General features: G+C 44.7%; 1 protein-coding gene across 1 annotated transcript in view; it reads left to right on the top strand.

Annotated features, from left to right (window-relative positions):
- Positions 1 to 797: 797 nt before the first annotated feature.
- LOC306695492 (multiple PDZ domain protein) overlaps positions 798 to 20,986 on the top strand; it is a gene marked incomplete at both ends in the record, with an annotated part of 35,710 nt that continues 15,521 nt past the window's right edge. Inside the window, 20 exons of the mRNA XM_079158747.1 lie at positions 798 to 801; positions 1,618 to 1,784; positions 3,879 to 4,097; positions 4,399 to 4,467; positions 4,615 to 4,737; positions 5,085 to 5,168; positions 5,905 to 6,012; positions 6,118 to 6,220; positions 6,383 to 6,474; positions 6,887 to 7,100; positions 7,338 to 7,412; positions 7,996 to 8,075; positions 8,240 to 8,386; positions 9,968 to 10,153; positions 10,324 to 10,485; positions 10,878 to 11,087; positions 11,815 to 11,985; positions 14,173 to 14,296; positions 16,397 to 16,595; positions 20,294 to 20,611. Coding sequence (XP_079014873.1) covers positions 798 to 801; positions 1,618 to 1,784; positions 3,879 to 4,097; positions 4,399 to 4,467; positions 4,615 to 4,737; positions 5,085 to 5,168; positions 5,905 to 6,012; positions 6,118 to 6,220; positions 6,383 to 6,474; positions 6,887 to 7,100; positions 7,338 to 7,412; positions 7,996 to 8,075; positions 8,240 to 8,386; positions 9,968 to 10,153; positions 10,324 to 10,485; positions 10,878 to 11,087; positions 11,815 to 11,985; positions 14,173 to 14,296; positions 16,397 to 16,595; positions 20,294 to 20,611 — 2,855 coding nt within the window. The remainder of the gene's footprint in view (positions 802 to 1,617; positions 1,785 to 3,878; positions 4,098 to 4,398; positions 4,468 to 4,614; positions 4,738 to 5,084; positions 5,169 to 5,904; positions 6,013 to 6,117; positions 6,221 to 6,382; positions 6,475 to 6,886; positions 7,101 to 7,337; positions 7,413 to 7,995; positions 8,076 to 8,239; positions 8,387 to 9,967; positions 10,154 to 10,323; positions 10,486 to 10,877; positions 11,088 to 11,814; positions 11,986 to 14,172; positions 14,297 to 16,396; positions 16,596 to 20,293; positions 20,612 to 20,986) is intronic.

The following is a 20,986-nucleotide window of genomic DNA, read 5'->3' as shown; positions in this document are numbered from 1 at the left end:
TGATAGCTCTAATGCGCCAGGGTCATTTTTAAAGAAATTAACAGACCACCTTGTTGATTACATATCAAATTAGTGCCTAATGGGCCGGCGTAATTACTGTAAATCATTCATTTGTATTGAATTTTTTTTTTGTATCATTCTGACGCCATCGCTTTAACATCAACAGGTATTTATATATATATTTAATTAGGCCACCGTGAAGGACATATAAGTGCTGCCATACCCTCACTGCCTATCAATAACAACCCCTAATTTGATTTCAGATGAGACGTTGTCATTTCCAGCCCATCGTTTTTTTTCTTCTGCAAATCAAATCATGTCACTGGTATCATGCTTTGATGCTATACAGCCCCCCCCCCCCCCCCCACACACACACACACACACACACACACGCACACACACACCCTCGAGTCAGAATGGTCGGGAGGGGGATGTGTGTCGCTGTTAATTACCGTCACTGGCTGATAAAGCCCTTTGGAGAAGATTTAAATCTAATGCTAAAGAGCATTAGTGGACAAGCAAGGCGCTCACAAACAAGCAGGCCTCGGTAGAGAGGATGTAGAGGTGAAATGATACAGATGTAAAAATATAAAATATTACTCTGCACATGAGCAGTGGGGAGACTTTTTTTTTTTCCTGCTATAATGGTAATAATGAGAATCACCTTGGCACTTTTAATTAAATACGTTGTTTTTGTGTGTGTGTTGTTGTTCATGTTGCAGGCGCCAAGCAGAGAAGAATGTAACTGAAACAGGAAAGTTACGAAGACACGATTCAACCCCCCCGCGATGGAAATCATGGGTACGTGCATTCAGTGACCCTGCAGATGCAGTTTAAAGCCCAACACGTTCCAGTAACCTTAGGTGCCCCCCGCCACCACCATCATCATCATCATCAGAGGCTTACTTATTTAAGGTGTCAGGCGTGGTTTGCTGTATAGCCAGACAGGGGGGGGGGGGGGGGGGGGGGGATGTTCACACGCACAGGTGGCACAGGACTCGCAGTCTGGTCTGTAGTCAAAACTTTGGCGGTGAAGAGTTTACAGGGTCTTAACCTTCTGCCAGGTACAATTACTGCAAGCGTGGCTTGTGCTCATTAGCTCCCGCTCTACCAAATAAACAAACACCTCAGCCGTTTGCCTTTGCTTTTCTTAGTGTTGCAGAATTCCTGCTCTAGTACGATCTCAGCGTGTCTTGATAAAAAAGTTTTTGTTAAGCCCCATTGCAAATGACCCGACAATTGCAGATCGAAACTTCGTAACTTTGCCAGGAGAACTGAGAGGAGAGGAATGTGACATTTGAAATCGCACTCCAGCAGCCTCCGAAAAACACGATTGTTTTTCAATACGTATCACAGTGCTGACAGGGGAAGTCATCCTGGATTCTAAAGACAGACTTTTTTAGCAAAGTCATGTTGAAAGACTTGAGAATATATTTCCCCGTCGCTCCCAATTAAGCCCTGACATTTCACAGCTTATTATCAAAGGTCCAGGTCTGTGTCAGGGTCCCGCAGCAGCAGCAGCAGCAGCAGCAGCAGCAGCAGCAGCAGCAGCAGCAGCAGCAAGTGGAAAAAATCCTGCTTCTGGATGACACAAAATGATATATACTTTCTCTGCAGATGCTCAGCTTGCCTTGGAGGCTGTGGAGAGACTGCAAGCCAAACTGAAGGAGCGAGGAGAGGCCCCCACGCAGGAGAAACTCTCCCTGCTGAAGACTGTCCTGCAGAGCCCCCTGTTCCATCATATACTCAGCTTACAGCAAGCTCAGCGGAAGCCCCCGGCGAAGGTATAGCGCGAGCATGACTGCGTGGGTGTTTTGGTGTATATAGAATGGTGGGGAAGCAGTCGGAATCGTTCCCAAAATACTGAATGGGCGAACCAAACTGGATGAATAATCAGCTTACCTAAGCTTACCACTAAAGCCCTGAGACACAGAGAGAGAGAGACAGAGGGAAGGAGGAAGTGGCTATATAATATGCTGAGGAGTTTGCATAAGTCATCTGTTAGACTTGTTCAGCCTATATGTGTGTGTGTACACATACATACAACTGTACATGTACTTATTTGTCAGCCAGTGGTGGAAAGTAAATAAGTACATTTTCTCATGCAGAGTATACTTTTTGCTTGAATATTTTCATTTTCGGTAATTTATACTTCTACTCTATTCAGAGGCAAATATTGTACTTTTTACTCCTCTACATTTATTTTATAACTTAAGCTAATAACTACCAGAGGTGGGACCAAGTCATTGTTTTGCAAGTCACAAGTAAGTCTCAAGTCTTTGCACTCAAGTCCTTAGTCAAGAGAGGCAAGTCCCGAGTCGAGACAGACAAGTCCTGAGTAAAGTCCCGAATCAAGACATGCAAGTCCCAAGTCCAGACAGGCAAGTGCAGAGTCAAGACAGGCAAGTAAAGGCAGACAAGTCCCAAATCCAGTCCCGAGTCAAGACAGACAAGTCCTCAGTCCTAAACCTTGAGGTTTGAGTCCTAAACAAGTCACAGTGCACTTTTCCATAAATGCAATCACATTTTGCGCCTGCTTCTGTAATTTTGAAACCGCAAGTTTTGTATACTGCAATTTCTTTTGTTGACCACTGCATATTTTTAGGTACGCAAACAAAATGATTTGACTTTTCTTTTATAATTTTTTTGCCAACTGGCGCTCAATAACCGAATGTTATTTTCTCACGGTTCTCTCCTGCAACTTGTTTGGATCCTGTCAGACTTGTTCAAATAAATTGGATCCGGGGGAATCAAGTGTCGACCGGCTTGGAACGAATAGCGTTAGCCGATTCAGGAAATGAAAGGAAATGAATTGATTCATGTTACAGCTTTTAAATAGCACACTTTTTAATCTTTGAGTACTTCTTCCATCCACCACTGTTGTCAACAGTAATGATCATGTCTGTTGTGGTGTACTGTAATAAGATGACCCTAAAGCACCACGGTCTACACACACACACACACACACACACACACAAGGATTATTACATTAGCGTTGTGTGCTCTGTGGGAGCTCTGCATTCCAGGAAACAAGGCACTGGATCATGTCAGTGGTTTCTAGATGTTTATCAGGACAGACACTGATGCAATTTTTGTTCAGGGTCTTGTATCTTTCAAAAATCCCAGGTTTTATATAAACCTTAGTCTTATTAGTGTTGTGATAGTGCTATCTTTTATTCTACTCCTGCTATTCCAGCAGGTGTCAAAGTTGTTGGAATGAAATAGCATGCAGATCAGATATAAGCGTCTAGCATAAGCATCCTTTTAAACTTTGAAGCAGAACAGCGAAAAGACAAAAGAGAACCGTTTGTGCTTACGTGGTATTGAACAGAAGCCCTTATCTAAGATACTTGTGGTCCTGCTCTCCTATTTTTTCCCTCTCTGCTCCTTTTTTCTGTCCTTTCTTTTTCTTCTTCTGGCTCGCACACGTTCGCCCTCCCTCCCACATCTTTCTTCATTGTATCACAATGCCCTCCTTTCTCAATTTGTTAATCCTTTCTATTTCTCTCCATCACTGTTGCTGCCTATTCCCCCTCTCTCTCTCTCTCTCTCTCTCTCTCTCTCTCTCTCTCTCTCTCTCTCTCTCTCTCTCTCTCTCTCTCTCTCTCTCTCTCCATATCTTCTTTTCCAATTAATGCCTCAACCTCTCTATTAATCCCCCTTCCTCATCTCTTTATCTCCCTCGTTTGTTTTCTTCCCAATCTATCTTTCTCCCTTACCTCACATCCGTCCATCAATCCTTCTCTCGTTCATCTACTCTCTCTATCACACCCAACCCATCTCCTTTTACTTGCATCCACTCCATTTCTACACTTTTATCCTCTTTCTCCCTCATGCCCTCATTTATCCATCGCGTATTGCTCTCTCAATCCTACCAGGGGAAGGTCTTCAAATCTGTGTCCATGAACTGTGGCCCCTGCCAGGGCGTGGCGCTGGACCTGAAGACGCTGAGCCACAGTGACTCCTACACATGGGCCATGGAGAACCGAGGGCCCGGCAGATCCATCCACAGGGAGGGCAGCATCTCCTCCCTGGACTCGCCGGATCTGTCTTTCTCGGATATCTACCCAGACAACTGCGTTCCCACTGAATCGCAAGTACGTAAAAAATACACATCGTAAATAAGAGGTGGTTTGGTAAAATGAAGCAATTTATTTTATATAATATATACAATATATATATATATATATATATATATATATTATACATATATATTTTCATTTGAATTGTAAAATGTAACTCATCACCAATCCAAATGTCACATTTGATAATATCACATTACATTGTAAAACTCAAGCACATATTACATCGTCTGAAGGCTTCAGCTGATCGTAAGAGACAACTCTGTCATTTCAGGTTTGCTCGTGTTTTACGCTTGACATTTTTTTTCGTTTTTAGTACTGCACCCCACCTCGAATCTCCCGCACCATGTCGATGGGGAGAAACCTGTCTGCCATTGCTCACGAGGTACAGTCGGCTTACATGTGAGGTGTTGCTGTAGCGCTGGGAAAAAGCGGATGTAGATTAACAATGAAAATCAAACTTGTTTCACTTTTCTTAATACCACTCTAATTTATTTCTCCCTCCCTCTTCTTTTAACCGCTGCCACGTTAGAGGCGTCATGTGGAGATGATAGAGCTGATTAATGATGGGAAAGGGCTTGGTTTTGGCATCATAGGAGGGCGGAGCACAGGTGTCATGGTCAAGACCATACTTCCTGGCGGAGCTGCCGGACGGGTAAATCCACCTGCCAATCAACTGCGTAGCCAGACCTTATATAGCAAGTTAAAGGAATAGATCAACATTATGGGGGTGATTCCCTTTTTTTTCTTGCAGAGAGTTAGATGAGAAGATCGACACCACTGTTAACGAGAGTGCTATCATTGTTCTCACCTAACTCTCAACAACAAGAAGTGTCTTTCTAAAATCTCAATCTATTCCTTCCTTATTGATGAATGCAATCTTAGAACCAACCATCAATATACTCAGATGTTGTATTTAACTGAAGTGTGTTTGGTAAAGTCTGCTAAACGTATTTAAAGACTGTTCACACTGAATGTTTGTGTTGTAACCGGGCTCCCCAGGATAAGCGCCTGCGTAGCAGTGATCAAATCCTGCGCATCGGAGATACGGATCTGGCGGGCATGAACAGCGAGCAGGTGGCACAGGTGAGTCTTTGTCTGTAATGATAACATGTGTTTAAAATAACAGCCAGGCTCTGTGTATCCGCTGTTTACCACCAGAAAGTAAGTTCCATAAAAAAGCTGGGATTGATTCTACACACAGTGGAAGACGACAGTCACACGCGGGCCGAGGCTGCTCTCAAAGGGCAGCTGTCTCTTAAAGGCAGGGTTGGTAATCATGAGAAACTAGCAAGAGTACGCTAGGTTTTAATAATTATCCAACCGAAAAATCCCAGACCAGTGTTGCCGAATCTTGTCCAATGAAAGTAGCTAGCAGCGCTAGCGCCAATAGTTGCTTAATCAAGCAAGAAAGTCTCCAAGTCCACAACACTGACAGCCCGTCCCTTCAGGCCTTCCACCCACCTAAAAAGTATCAAGAAGAACGTAAACAACAAATATGACTCGTTGTCTTGTTAGCAGCTTGTGGAAGACTCAGACGGCCCGTGCAATCATTACATTTGGGCCGAACGAAATTATTGGACAGCCTTATTACAGTTCAGCAACCTTTTTTTTGTCAGAGCATTTTATTCTTTGATTGCTGTCGGGATGTAATGAGAATTCCAACAAAATATATCAAGAAAGATTGATATTGATGTGTTTTTGAGAAAGATTGCCAACCCTGCCTTTACAGATTTTTTAAAATTAAATTAAATTTATTTATGACATGCAATTGTCACACACTGTCACTTTCACACGTTCACATATGACCACCTGACCGCAGGTGCTGCGAAATGCTGGCACCAAGGTGAAACTGCTCATCGCCAGGGATGTTACCAAGGACAACCACCTTTCCTCTCCTGTCCTCAGCCAGGACAGTTTGGACGGCAAGGTGTGAAATAGAAAAAAAGTCAAATGCAAAAAAGGATTATCAGAGGCATTACATGTATAATACAATATTCCCGATAATAACATGATTTGTTTCACTTCTTCGCAGCTCAATGACTTGAATGACGACTATGAGTTCAGCGTGCAGTTCACTAAGAACAGTCAGGGCCTGGGATTCACCATTTCCAGCTACATAGGTGACCTAAACTCAGGTAACCATATCTACCGAGTTTGAACAAAGATTTGCTTACCATCAATATTCCAAGCTAGGTTGACGGAAACAAACCGGGAACAGAATGATGAATGATACCTGCTAAATCCAAGGCACAAAATCAATGCTACGTTCTCCTCTTAATTTATCTTGGTCTGCTCAGTCTACAGCGCCGGTGTGATAGTGAAGAGCGTAGTGAAAGGCAGCACGGTGGATCAAGATGGACGCATCTACATCGGAGACATCATCCTATCTGTGAGTCCTGCCCAAAAGCTTTATTGTATTTGTTATTGTGCCCTCTAAAGACAAATACCTTGTTGTCTGAAATGTTTTCTCTGCTGAATATTACCGGTTCTGGAAATCTGCACAGTTTGCATCTTTGAGGAGTTTCATAGAAACCAATTAGGGTCTTTTTAAGCCGATGAAGGGGAATTCTTGTGGTTTTGCTTTTACTCCCATCCGTCTCTTCATCATCTCTTGTTTTCTCCTAGACTTTCCATCTTTTATTTTATAATTATTATTGATTTATTTTTTTACTTTCCCCTTTAATTTACCTCGAGACCGTGCATCTCATCTATAATCTCATCTATGTCCCCATCATACCTGTGCTTTCCTACTGGCTCTCTTCCCCTACTCCCCACTGATACATTGTCCCCCTCTCCCTCAGGTGGACGGGGCGAGCCTGCAGGGCTGCAGCGAGCAGCGCGCCATGGAGGTGCTGAGGAGGACGGGCCCCCTGGTCCGACTGAGGTTGCTGAGGAAGGCTGTCCGCCTGAGTCACATCCTGCCCCCGGTCCCTCCGCTGCAGCCCCTCCGACACTCCCACAGCTTCCACGAGGGCAATCCCTACAGACTGGGCCTCAACAGGATCCAAGAGACAGGTTGCTTTGTGCTGAGAGAGGGTTTTTTAAAGTAGCTGAGCATATGGGGAACAAATTTAGTCATGATCCACAGCTGTTACCTGCCCAGTCTGGTTAAATCATGATTGAAATAACTTTCTGATACCTCAAAATAGAACAATGCTTGCTGTCAATTTGTACACATTATTGTGTGTTTGGATCCCTGCATGTGTGTGCTCAAAATGCGTCCCCCCCCCTTACCCCCCCCCCGTCTCCCAGGAATCTGCTCCCTGCGTGAAATCTCCCGCCGAGCGGCATACGCCAACGGACGTCCCCGACACAGTTCCAGAAACGGTAAGCTCCTGCTTCCCGTGCTGCACCGCGGTCTGGAACCGCATCAGGGAACTCGGAGTATGCTGATTGGACTCGGGGAATGGCGATGTGGCAGCGAGGCATAGCTCTTTGATGGGTGTCTATTTATAGCGTTGTTCGGTCGTGTGTTTATCCAACTAATTCAGCTCATTCCGGAGGATTTGTCCCGTGCTCCGCCTGCATGTGCAGCTTGATTTAGACACACAGGCATTTTTGGGGGGCTTGATTAGAGAACACAGCCAAATAAGCCCTGATTGCTGTGAGGTTTTCATAGAATAACGAGAAAACATTAGTTTGCCAAGAAATCACAAGATTGTGTGTGTGTGTGTGTGTGTGGGGGGGGGGGGGGGGGGGGCGGCTCTCTGAGTGGTTGTGGTTGACATGCCGCTTTGCCACAAGAAGAATGATGTTGTTTTTTCGCTATAAAACAGCCAAAGTGATGTTTTCATATAGGATCCTATTCTTTATTGATTGGATCATCCAGGGCCAGGAATGACAGGAATGGGAATGTGTGTGTATAAGTGAGGTGAGGGTGATTGTCTTTGTGTGTGTGCACATTTTACAGGTGTGAAACTGACGCCTGCTGAGGAGGAGGACCTGAGGAAGAGGTGGCAGCATGCAGTCGGACAGCGTTATGAAGTCATCGTACGTCTCTGTAGTTAAAAATAATCATTTACTGTGACATGCATAGAAAAACTATTAGTATTGTACGTATGTGAATGCTGTATTATTTTATTTTACATGTAATTTCCAATTCAAAGAAGAAAAACCCTCCCTCTTCACCGCTGAACTTCACATCACTCTTTTAGGTGTGTCAGCTGGAGCGTTTCAGTGAGACAAGCGGTCTCGGCATCAGTCTGGAGGCCCGGGCGGGACATCACTACCTGTGCTCCGTCTTACCCGAGGGCCCCATTGGCCAAAGCGGCAGGATCTTTACTGGAGACCAGATATTGGAGGTAACCGACACGTCTGCAACTCAACTCAGCTCAAGATACGAGATCATAGAAATAGAAAAGGAGTAGCACGGACATCACCATTCGAACGTAGCAGGATGGTCGTAGCGGTTGACATTTTAACATGTACCGTTGTCATCGCGCCTCCGTATAAACCTAGCTGACCTTTAGCAAGTCGCAGGCACACAGAGAGGTTTTGCAGTAACGACTAAAATAAACAAATGTAACAATTTAATGCTTCATCCGCACTCCTGTCACAGCGTAGCAAAGCACAATGCTGTCCCCAGATGAGTGACAACTTTGTTTGGCTCATTTTCTGTAACCGGCGTAGCATTATAGCATGTTGGAATTAGCAAGGCTAGTTAGCTTCAATGCTACGCTGGTTACAGAAGTGAGCTGAAATGGTTGCAAAAAGAAACTCTAATTGTAGAGAAGCCTATGAGAAAAGGACCTCACTTGATTTATGACCTCAGTAAACATTGTGAACATGAGTTTACGGTCTCAATCTCTTGCTTCAAGTCTTCTTCAATACAGCATGATTGGTCCCATTTAGAGTAAAATAGACCATAAAACAAGGTATGCTTTATGACCTTGTGATTGACAGGTCACTACCCTCGGGGTTCCTCTTCACATTTTAACCCTTTCACAGTGTGTTTTCAATTCATGAAAGTTAATTGAAACTTTCTGCTCCAGAAAAATGTCTTTTTTCAGCATTTGTTTGTACTTAGCTCCACCCTGTCGTGTCACTTCTGGTTGCAAAGAACTAAGATGGCGGCGTCCGAAATGCCAATTTTTAGGCTTCAAAGCCGTCGTCGACAAACCAATGGATGACGTCACGGTGACTACGTCCACTTCTTACATACAGTCTATGAGCGTATTGCATTTTATAGACATACATCTGAAACAACACCAGTTATCACCACACAATTTGAAGTACAGCATGCAACACAAGAAGGTGGGTGTGAGTATGTGTGCCTCTGCGCATTTGAGCTTGCCCTCCTCCCCCTCCGCTGGGCCAGTTCACGCACCCACGCGTATCGTTCATCATGACGAGCACTCGGATGAACTCACGCACAGTAGCTTTTTGCTTGCTGTCTAGAAAACACTGCAAACTGTCTGGTGTCCTCCATGTCTCTTTTGAGCGTGCAGGCAAACAACTGTGTCGCAGCTCAACCACTTTCATCTCCCCCAGACGACATCTGCATGGCGACGCTGCTGTTCAGCTCTGTTTTTAAATGAGCCTCGCTCGGTTTAGTTTCCGCTTGAAGCGTTAATTGTTCCTGCTGTGACTTGATGTGCTGTGGCCGCTAATTGCTCCACACCCCAAAAAACTGAAATATCACGAAAAATATCCAATTTTAGGGAAGATTTCACTCATCATCACAATCACAGAAGAAAATACTACGTTAAATTCAACGTTATCCTCTGATAATCAGCACAGTTGTGTTTTCTCCGGTCCTTATTGAAAAGCTTGAAGCATGACTAACTGACCATAGGAATATCTATTTTAGAAAAACACTATTACTATTACTATTACTACAATATTAGAAATATACACATGTATATTAAGTATCTTCCCGGCAGGTGAATGGGATCCCTCTCATTGGAGAGACACATAAGGAGGTGGTCAATATTCTGAAGGAGCTGCCGAAGCATGTCTGCCTGGTGTGCTCGCACATTGTACCCCCGGTGATTCCAGACAGCGATGAGGAAGAGGACGACGACGTCCATCTCACCCTGAAAGAGCTGCTGGCCGATTTCAACGACAAGGTGAAGGCACACATTGGTGAAAGGGGGAATGGAGGGGTCAGGCATTAGTGTAAAACAGTAAAGACCACATTGGAATTGTTACACATCCCCTGCATTTGACATGCCACTAAGAAAATGCCCCCGACATCGTGAATCAACCTCTTTGCCTCTGCCCTCTCTGCTTGACCCAGTTGGACCAGGGTTGTGTCATTCCCTGTCCCACGGCTGAGGACATCACCAAGCGCGGCGTGCCCCCCATGTCTCCTCCTCTGGCCATGTGGGAGAGAGATGCTCAGGTGGTCGAGCTGGAGAAAGGCGAGTCGGGACTGGGCTTCAGCATCCTGGACTACCAGGTCAGAGACATGCCCCCCCGAGCCCTTCTGCAGATAGAACAGATTGGAATAGGCTGCGTTCTAAGAATAGCAGTGTCAGGTTGGATCGGGACAAAGACAATAGAGAAGCATGTGGACTTGTTGTATTCTGGGCATTTGTGTGCTGAACCGCTGAGACTGGAAAGTCGTTGTTTTAGGGTCATTTTAGCATATTTCAGCGTCACGGCTTTACTGTCATGTAAGAAAATAAGAGCTTTACTACAGCTGGTTGCCGCTCTGTGAAACCACACAATCCACAGACTTTTATACCGGTGCCTTTTTATTCTGTTGTTTACTTGCATTCATCTAGCACACAATGCATCTAATTAATCTCAAAGTCCTTGTGTATCTGCCATTCTTGTGTCTAACTCTAGGATCCAGAAGATGTCACCAAAACAGTTTTGGTAATCCGGTCCTTGGTGCCCGGAGGTGTAGCAGATCGAGACGGTCGCCTGCTGCCTGGCGACCGACTCATGTTCGTCAACGAGAGTGACTTGGAGGGCTCCAGCCTGGATTACGCCGTGTACGTCCTGAAGTCCACCGGCTACGGCTCTGTCCGCATTGGAGTTGCCAAACCACTGCCGGTATGTAAAGAGATGGGGGGGGGGGGGGGGTTATGCCGTATACACTACTTCATGTTGCAAAGTACATGTTCTTGAAAATCCAATTAGAAACTGGATCTGTTTTTGGCTAATCCAGCAAATTGAATAAAACTAACAAATGAAGTTGCTGCGCCACAATATTGCAAAATAGAAAAACATGTACAAATTCACTACTGTTTCAAGGAATTCCTGCTCATTGAATGTTCTAATACATTAAAACAGTCATACATTACAGTAATACATTACTATTATGTTATGTGTCTGACAGTAGACACGTTATATATTGTCATACAATCTACTGCATATCATCATATAATTGGCTGCAGCATATGTACCCATAAATTCAAAAGTGGACTTTTTATTCAGCATAGTTTACTTTTATATTAATAAACTATTAAAGATATGCAAGACAATTACCTAATTGTGTGGGGTTTTTTTCTCGAGAGCACAGCATTTCTTCCCCTTATTGTTGTGGACTTGTGGCTTAGTAACAAGCAACACGAGCATCCAGTTACAGGCCGTCTGAATTTTTAATGCAGCTGAGAGACGAACACAATGCTCGACCACACTACAGATGGAGAGAGAGGGGGAGAGAAGAAGGAGGTGTCTAATTTACAGTCACCTTCTTTCGCCTCACTTTTGAAGCAAATAGCCCTTTTTTTTCTTTTAAACTTCTTGATTTCAACTTTTGGAAATTTTGCTTTCTCAGCTGGAACTGTGCGGCGGCTTGACGCCCATCTCAGAGAGGAGCCTGAGGGTTTCCTACGATGACACCGACAGCCACTCTCAGAACAGCCTGCTAGCCGAGGCAACAGAGGCGAACACCAACACCTGCAACTACGAGGACAACAGCATCATTCAGCCGTGTTACATTTCAACGGTATGTCAAACAGCAAAAAAAGGATTTACGATATATTGATATTGCCGGAAAGTTCTTTTCACATATTTTCTGCTCCACTTTTTTGTGGTTTACAAAACCAGTAAAACTTTGGTCCACAGGAGAGTAAAGGGCAGGTTGTCTCTTGCAGTTGGTTTGACAAATAGTTAGGTGCTATACTGCAGAATTATTATTTTAAAGCACCAGTTCTGTGTGTACTCTCTGCCGAACATAGATCTGAAATAAATAGAATTGTCAGTCTTCTAAATGTGAAAGTTCCTAATCTGTTATTTGGTTTAATAAGAATCATGCACAACCACCAAAATGATTCTCGTAAACCAGCATTTGCTTGTCGCTTTGGACTCACCAGGAAACATCTTTGCTGTGACAGTTACACTAACGCCGCAGGTGTCTGAATCTTGTGGTCCATCACACAGGAAGCGTCGCTCATTACCATGCAAACCTGAGATTCTGTGGGTAGCCATTTTGAGCCGCCCCCGAAGGAGATTACCATGACGGCGTTTGTTCTCTCCCTTCACGTTCTACAGCGGCGAGCTTAGAGCCGGCTGTATCAGTATCACTTGGCCAGGTAGAGAGAAAGTGCTCCGTGTCAACGACTTTGTTTCTCCATTGTGGTCTCAACTCAATCCTCTCGAGGCAGCCCTTTTGTTCTCACTTTTGCTTAATTACCAACAATTGCCTCTCAATGAAAAGTGCTTACTGCTTGCACGACATTGGCACCTGGTCCAGCACAAGGGCACCTTAATGTATCTCTCACACACACACACACACACACACACACAGAGACCCAGAGCAGCAAGAGTCAGTGTGTTCTCATCAAAGACCGGCTTGTTGCAAAGGTAGCTTCAGAACTTCAGGGCTGCTTGCACTTTCTGTGAAGGTTCAAAGTCGATCTCCTGGTTGACCCTTTTTTTCTTTGTGAAGTGCCCCGGGGGGGACCAAAGAATCTCCCTCTCTGCATGTTTTACATCTCAGAATTACTCCGAAGGCTTTTTCCCCGGAGAGTTGATAGTTGTTTGATATCTTTTTTTTTTTATCACATCAGAAATTTGATTGGTCGTGATGATAGTAGGTTAGGATATTAGTGCATAATGGTGTACCTTTTGAAGAAGTTAGATCTGCTCCGTGTACAATAATGCGCGCAAGAGCTTATGTTGTAGCAAATCTGCAATGGCAGCAGGGCCCTCGGGATGGCTTGTCTGTCGGTCGGTTGGTCGGTCCACCATTTTGATCCAGATTGAAATATTTTAACAAATGACATGTATCTCAACTAGAATTTGATGAATTTCCTCTAATGCCTCTCTGAGGTTGATATTTTTGGTTCAGGAGTCAAACATCCTGATAAAACAAGAGTAAGAGTCTAAAGCCGTGCTAGCAGCTTTGTGAGGTGTCCAAAGGTCTGCTTAAAATTCGCTAAACAGTTGAATGGAATGGTTTAGCAGGTATAACATAAACTATGTTTGTCATCTTATCATACTGTATGTAATCATATTGTATATAAGAAGGAGAAGAATAACTTGAATCACCCATTGGTTTGTGGAGTGCCTTTTTGAAGCCTCGAGTTTGCCGTCGCCATCTTGGATTATTTGCAACCAATGAACGGAAGTTACCATATTTGGAATGCGAGAAGTGACATAGATAGCCACATGCGGCTCTGGTAGCGGCAGTGACCTGTCAATCACAGTAAGCCCGCCCTAAAACATTCCCTGCTTTATGGTCTATTTTAATCTAAATGGACTATAAGGTACTAAATGAACATCATGCTGTATTGAAAAAGACTTGAAACTGGCTTGAGAGCATACACTCATGTTTACAATGTTTACTGAGGTAATAAATCAAGAGAGAAGTAGAGTCATTTTCTCATAGACTTCCATACAATCACACTTCTTTTTGCAACCGGAGGATTCGCCCCCTGCTGGTCAGTAGATAAGTTGCAAGTTTTAAGATACTTCTACATCGGCTTTACTCGGCAGAACCGGAGGTTGTCGCCTGCATCTTACCTTCGCATTTTAGCATGCTAACAGCTGAGGCTGTTGAGCTAGAGGAAAAGTCAGAGGATCACCACAGTCAGTTATCCTCTGGGGACCATGACTCCCTGAAGAAAGTTCCATGACAATCCTTCCAATAGTTCCTCCCACTCACTTGTGCCCTCTGTTATACCTCTCGCAGGAAAACCGGCTGCGGCATCGTTTCCCCATCATGGAGGAAGACTACAGGCAGCGGGCGCCGCCTCTGCCCCCCCGCACCAGTTTTGAGAGGACAATCACTGTTGTCCGGGGCAACCGTAGCCTTGGTATGTTCTCCGTCTTTCTCATGGTGATGGTGTCTTGGTGTGTGTACGTCGCCGGCACGGCGATAATGACGCTAATAGGCGGCGGTGATGACGACCGCCCCGAAGAGTAGTGGTGTGCTCCTCATACCTGAGAGGAGGAGATGATTACTGTGTGTGTGTGTGTGTGTGTGTGTGTGTGTGTGTGTGTGTGTGTGTGTGTGTGTGTGTGTGTGTGTGTGTGTGTGTGTGTGTGTGTGTGTGTGTGTGTGTGTGTGTGTGTTTGTGTGTGTGTGTGTGTGTGTGTGTTTGTCTGACAGGCTAGCATGGGGGTGCATGAGCAGTAATCCATTAAAATCAATAAGTATAAATTAATCTCTAAATACATTTATGTTTATACTCCAGTGCTGAGAGTTTATTGGTTATTCAAACATTACAGGATGGAAAACAACAGGGTGTAAGGCACTCCTGCACTTTAATCTAAGGGCACTGTGCAAAGCACAAGGAAACAAACTCAACACACAACTCTGTGTGCGTGTGTGTGTGCGTGTGTGTGTGTGTGTGTGTGTGTGTGTGAGTGTGTGTAGGTGTGTTAAGATTATGTAAATGTTCATAGGTAGAAAAAACAATCAAGGTCATAACCTGCAGTCTGTGTGTCAGTGCGTTCTTTGGTTTTCATCTGTTGTAAATTGTTGTAGGTCTGCTTGCTGAGGTGTTTAATGCAGCATGGTGTTCTGGATATCCAAATGTGGAGGGTTTACAGATGTTCTGTGTTTTATGTTCATTTAAATATATGTGAACTTCCAAGCAAGTATCTGTAAGGCCCGAATAACTGGGGATTTTTTAACGACCAATATTATTGTAGTACTATTTGCACTACTTTATATTCTTCCTATTATTAGGTGCCATGTCCAATTATATCCAATGTGCAACTATGACTAAATGCCCATATTTGGAGATGCTGTTATGTACAGTACGTAGAGCATATGGTTGGTTTGTACTGCAAGGACTGTATGGCTTTCAGAACAGGCTGTTAACGGAGAAACTTTAACGGATCATAATGAGGTCTTTTCTTTTCTTGCCTTGCTCGTCTAAAACATGAATACATGCAGCCTGTTTAGAAGTCTTTGTTTGTTCTCGAATGGTGTGAACCTATTGCACTTACTGTACGTTTGTGGTACCATAAATAGTTTTCGTTGAGGTCAAATCAAATAGATTTTCATGTGGGAGTTATTGTTAAAAGTTCACGCAGCAGTTTGTTATAGAAAAAAAACCCGATGTATTCTTGATGCTGTGTTAAAGTAAATGATAGCACCCTTGGAAGTTTGAGACATTCATTATTATCTCACCTCAGTCTTCCTCTCATGAAATGTGTGACTTCTGTTCGTCTTGTCAGCATCCGTAGCCGTGTATTCCAGGCACTATGATTGTATTGTAATTTGAATGTAATACCAAAAAAACCCCCAAAACAATCAATAAACGATTTATTTGATCAAAAAAAATAAGCACAAAGTCATTTCTTTGACCAACTTCAAATTTTGTACGACCATAGTGTGGTGGATGTGCGTAGTCCTCCAGTAGATAGCAAAGTAGTAATGCAGGCGCCGCAGACTAGATTACCTAATTCGTCGGTTGTAGCCCTTCCTGTCTGCAGTGTGTGTGTGTGTGTGTGTGTGTGTGTGCGTCTGCGTGTGTGTCTGCTTCTGCCTGTTTGCATTAATGAAGTGTTTGTGTAATCCGCCTAGCGTCTGATTGGATCAAGCCAAAGTCAGGTGTTTGTGTTGTTGGCATGTGCTTCCCCTGGATTCACCTGCGCCCTCTGTGGGTGTCCTCGATTGCGCGCCTCTGTGACGGATGATGCCGTGTTAATGTCAAACATACGTAGCCATGTTTGCGTGCTAATCTGCCTTAGTGTCTGTCCTGATTATACTGTTTATTCCCACTGTCAGGTGTGTTGTTTGGGTGACTGTCTTGTCTGTTTGGCATGCATTCAGAATAGCCTTAGCCAGAACCTCCACTCACCTGTGCCCATGTGTGTGTCTGTGTGTGTGTGTGTGTGTGTGTGTTTGTGTGTGTGTGTGTGTGTGTGTGTGTGTGTGTGTGTGTGTGCGTGCGTGTTGGCAGGGATGTCGGTGAGCGCTATCAAGGACGGCTCAGGCATGCTGGTTCGCAGCGTGGTCCAGGGCGGCTCTGTCAGCCAGGATGGCAGGCTGGGGGTGGGGGACGCCATCTTGGCCATGAACGGAGAGCCTACCTCCGATCTGACCAACGCCAGGGCCAGAGCCGCGCTCCGCAGACACTCCGTCATAGGGCCGGAGATAAGGTGAGGAGCCAGTCGCTGTCCCAACGGCAGTCACAATATGTGATTAGTATTTGTTCTGGGCTGAACACAAAAAAAAAAACAGAACAGGTGCAGCTCACACAACTCTGTGAAAGCTCTGCAGAATCAGTTTCCTCTTTGGAGAAGCCAGTCTCAAGACTTCATATGAGGAAACTATCATAAGCTATCATAAGCTGTCATAAGCCGTCACCGGAAGTGAGCTGCTTTTAAGAGCAATAGGAAGAACAGATTCAATGATTCCCATCCCCCTACAAACCCATTGATGATGACCCTCCGAATCCGATGCATTTCTAACTGTGTCACAGGCGTGCTGCAACCCCCTGGCACAAAACGTACACGGGATCACGAGATACTGATATGTTGACATTGTATTTCGATGCCACCGCTTCAGCGGTGTCCGGTGGCGTTATGTTTCTGTGTCGTCCATCCGTCCGTTCTTGCGAACGCGATTTCCCAGGCACGCCTGGAGGGAATTTTTTTCTTCTTCTTTGGCACAAACCTCAACCTGGACTCAAGGATGAACTGATTAGAATGTGGAGGTCATAGGTCAAGGTCACTGTGACCTCACGGCCTGTCCCTTTCTCGTGATATCTCAGCCTTGAGGGAATTTCGTCCACCTGCACTGAAGGTTGAACTCATTAGTTGCTACCTCACAAACACGGAGGTAATATTTAGTGTGTGGCTGACATGTAACAGGTAACATGGTATCCTGGTTGTTTCTAAGAACTTTGTAGATCACGACACAAATCAACATTACAGCAAGAGCATCAAAGTATAGGGCACTTTTGTGGCACATTAAAAACCCAAACTGTTATTTATCACAGTTATTTATATTACTTGTATTTGCTCGTTCCCTCATGCCATTGTTTAAACACGTCCTTGCTTAAATAAGTAAGCTCTTAGTTTAGAGCGAATTTTGAAAAGTCCTTTGGGTATGCAGAGAACAATCATCCACTGAAAACAAACTAAGTAATTGAATACTGCTCACATTTTCTACATCTTTTCTACATCAGTGTGTGCGCCTCGAATGAGTGAGTATATGGTACTTCATAAATATAAATATGCACTCTGCGCAGTCACAAACAGGACTGTCGCCGCATCGTCGTGGATAAACGTTCTTGGCGTACTTTTGGATCTCCATCACCGCCTTGTTTTTTTTTTTGACACTGCGGTCGCAGTTGAATGAGGCGCTGCAGACATGTTAAATTAGATTCGATGATGAAATTTTAAAGATTGCCCGAGGGAGAAATTGGGTAAATTATAACTTGCTGTATAACATCAGCAGTTACGGCTCCACATCGACAATGCTTGTTTGGCTGATTGGAGATGCGCCCCACCTCCACCACCGTGCTGCCCTGCTAAACACCCACACTATCTCCCTCTCTCTCTCTCTCTCTCTCTCTCTCTCTCTCTCTCTCTCTCTCTCTCTCTCTCTCTCTCTCTCTCTCCCTCCCTCTCTCTCTCTCTCTCTCTCTCTCTCTCTCTCTCTCTCTCTCTCTCTCTCTCTCTCTCTCTCTCTCTCTCTCTCTCTCTCTCTCTCCCTCAGCCTCTCTCCCTCTTGCTTTTACAGGCACACACATACACAGCCCTTCAATGGTCTAACCTCCAAAAACACCTTTTTCCTGCTATGGGAAATATCTCTGAATAATTCATCCCTCATCTCACCTTGAACAGTGTGCTTCTGAATAAAAGAGTGTTTTAAAGAGCCTCTCATAGATGCACGCCACAGTACACACACACACACACACACACACACACACACACACACACATACACAGACAACCACATTCTGTCTTCCTCTATCACCCTCACGCACACGCTCTCGCTGCCTCCTCCTGCTGACAAGCACTGCAGACAAACTAGCGGAGTGGAGGCAGATGAGTTGCTTTGGCAGCCTCAGAATAAGACCGACATAGATGGGTGAGGGCTTGTCACTATCAAACTGCCTCTGTTGAGACACGACAGGCTGTCCACATGGCTCAGTCACAACAGCTTAGCGCGGAAGACCTCCATATTCAATCTGCCACCATGAGAGGAATTGGCTCTTTCGGCTGAATCTGCATGTCTAGGGGTAGCGCCACACAATAATGAAAGCTGGAGGAGGGGTATGGGGGCTTTAATGATGTCCTTGACGCTTTACTTATATGATGTTGTTTGAGCCATAGCTTAGATAGATCTGGGTTTATGCAAAGCATGTTTTTTCTTACTATAAGTGTGTTGTGTGTTAGGAAATCTTGGAACCGTCTTGAATCAGAAATGCATCTTTTAGTATACGTTTAGTCAAAAATAAAAGAAATCGTCTTGTACCAACTGCAGCACAACCAATGTGAATAGAGTGGGGCACATCTATAATTTTAGAGCACCTAAAAACATTTGACATGTAAGACAGCAGCCTTAAAGTTAAGTGATTGTTTTTCAGGTCTGCAATATAAAAAGTACGTTACTAATGGCTAATTGATTACTGATGATGCTTCGAATAATTTAGCATTATTTATTATACATAGCTTCAGGTGCTTCCAGCGTTCTCTTCTCTTATTTAGTGGTGTATAGTTGTTCTAGATAAAGTACGTATTTATGTGAATCGGGAATCCAGATTGTTTCCCCTTGTGTCCAGTGTTTGTGCTAAGCTAAGCTAGCCAGATGCTGGTTGTAGCTTCATATTTACAGTACAAACATTAGAGCGCTGTCAATCTTCTCATTTAACTCTTGATACGAAAGGGAATCAAATAATCTTCTAAAATGTCAGACGATTCCTTTAAGCAGAAAAGTTGAATTCTGTCCTCCTACAGTGACAGAGGTAAATAGAAAGGTGCACTCAGTAGAGTGCAGATCTCTGCAAGGTGTGCAACGATTGCTGTATAGTATGATTGTATCAATACAACCCACAACGTCTAGACGCCAGGAGGCTATAAGGGGTCGTAAATCACACTTCATTCAAACTCAAAAACAAGCGGTGATGTATGCAGGCAATCGTCTCAAAGTCGTTGTATGAGACATTTCATACAAATGTGTTGAGCTGTTCGCTGTTAGCCGTTTAGACCATCCAAAACTATATAAGTGAGCAAACTGTCTTCCCCCACTGTGCCTCTGGGCGCAGAGCAGCGGCCGAGGGGTACTCAGCTGGGTGTTTACCGGTAGGCCGTTAGCTGTTAGCTGATAGCCAAAGACACCGTCCAAAACACTAAAAGTGAGCGCACTCAGCTGTGTTATCACTAACAGCCCCCGACCGGCCCGGGGGGCGGTTAAGAGTAGTGAGTGAGGAGCCAGCAGGGAGTCAATGGCAGTATAAAACATCCAATAATAGGTGTTTTGAGAAAGTGTGAGTCACCGCAACCATGAAATGTCCTTGAGCATGCAGCCATAACTGGCCACCCAAAATTGTATGCAGTTTGCTGCAGCACAATGCGAAATTAGCAGTGGACAGACACAGAGGAGCACGCACGCGACCAATTGCATGATCCCCCTGGCAGAGAAAATAATAATAATCCATCTGTCTTGTAAAGAAACCATTCATTAGGTGCAATGTCATTTACCTCATTCCTTGTCATCCTATTAGTCATTGTTTGGTGCTGGAAGTTAAAAATATGTGCAAATGTGAAAACAGAGTTAGTCATATTAATATTTGAAATGTTTTCACCCCACCCCCCCACACTTCTTTTCCCATATTCCCCCACCCTCAGCATAAGCTATGTCCCAGCCCATCAGGTGGATCAGTACCGTACCCGTCTGTGTTTACCCCCTCTGGACTCCATCGCAGCAGACAGCGCCTCATCCTCACCCACCCCGCCAACCCTTTCTCCGGAGCCTGCCTCTGCCTCGGCCCCGGCCAGGTCTCCTGCGGCTCCGGCTCCGGCTCCGTCCGCCCTCAAACCCGTCGCCTCGGTCAAATTCAAAGCCGCAGCTCGAGATCCTGCAGCAGTCAGAGCCGCCGCTTCATCCAAAGCTCCATTCAAAGGCCCTGCCGCAGTCTCTACCATCACCCCGGCCCTAGACTCAAGGTAAGATCCAGAGGTCTCAGACGACTATTTATGGTCACCTAATCCCTACTCAGGGCCCCGGAGTGCAAGGTAAACCCGTCTCAGGGCTCCAGCTTTATTACATGTTGCTGTTTGCTGCAGAGAATTCAGACTATTGACTACATGTTGTGGGTTCTATGTCTTAACCTTGGGCTTTTGATTTCTATCGCAGCCAGGGTTTTTTTTTCACACATTTTTATAACCCAGCAGCCTAATTGACACTAATGATCTGAGTTATTATCTGACACATTAATTAGCCGTATCCATGAAGGAATCAATGTGTTTCCGTGTGCAGCCGGCTCAGCAGGAGCCTCTTCCAGTCCGTATTTTTCCCGTCTCCATACTCCTCTTGTAAAT

This window comes from Pholis gunnellus (genome assembly GCF_910591455.1).
Source record: "Pholis gunnellus genome assembly, chromosome: 5".
NCBI classification, from domain to species: Eukaryota; Metazoa; Chordata; class Actinopteri; order Perciformes; family Pholidae; genus Pholis; species Pholis gunnellus.
The sequence above is the reverse complement of the archived record's forward strand: the minus strand, read 5'-3'. Positions and strand labels throughout refer to the sequence as shown.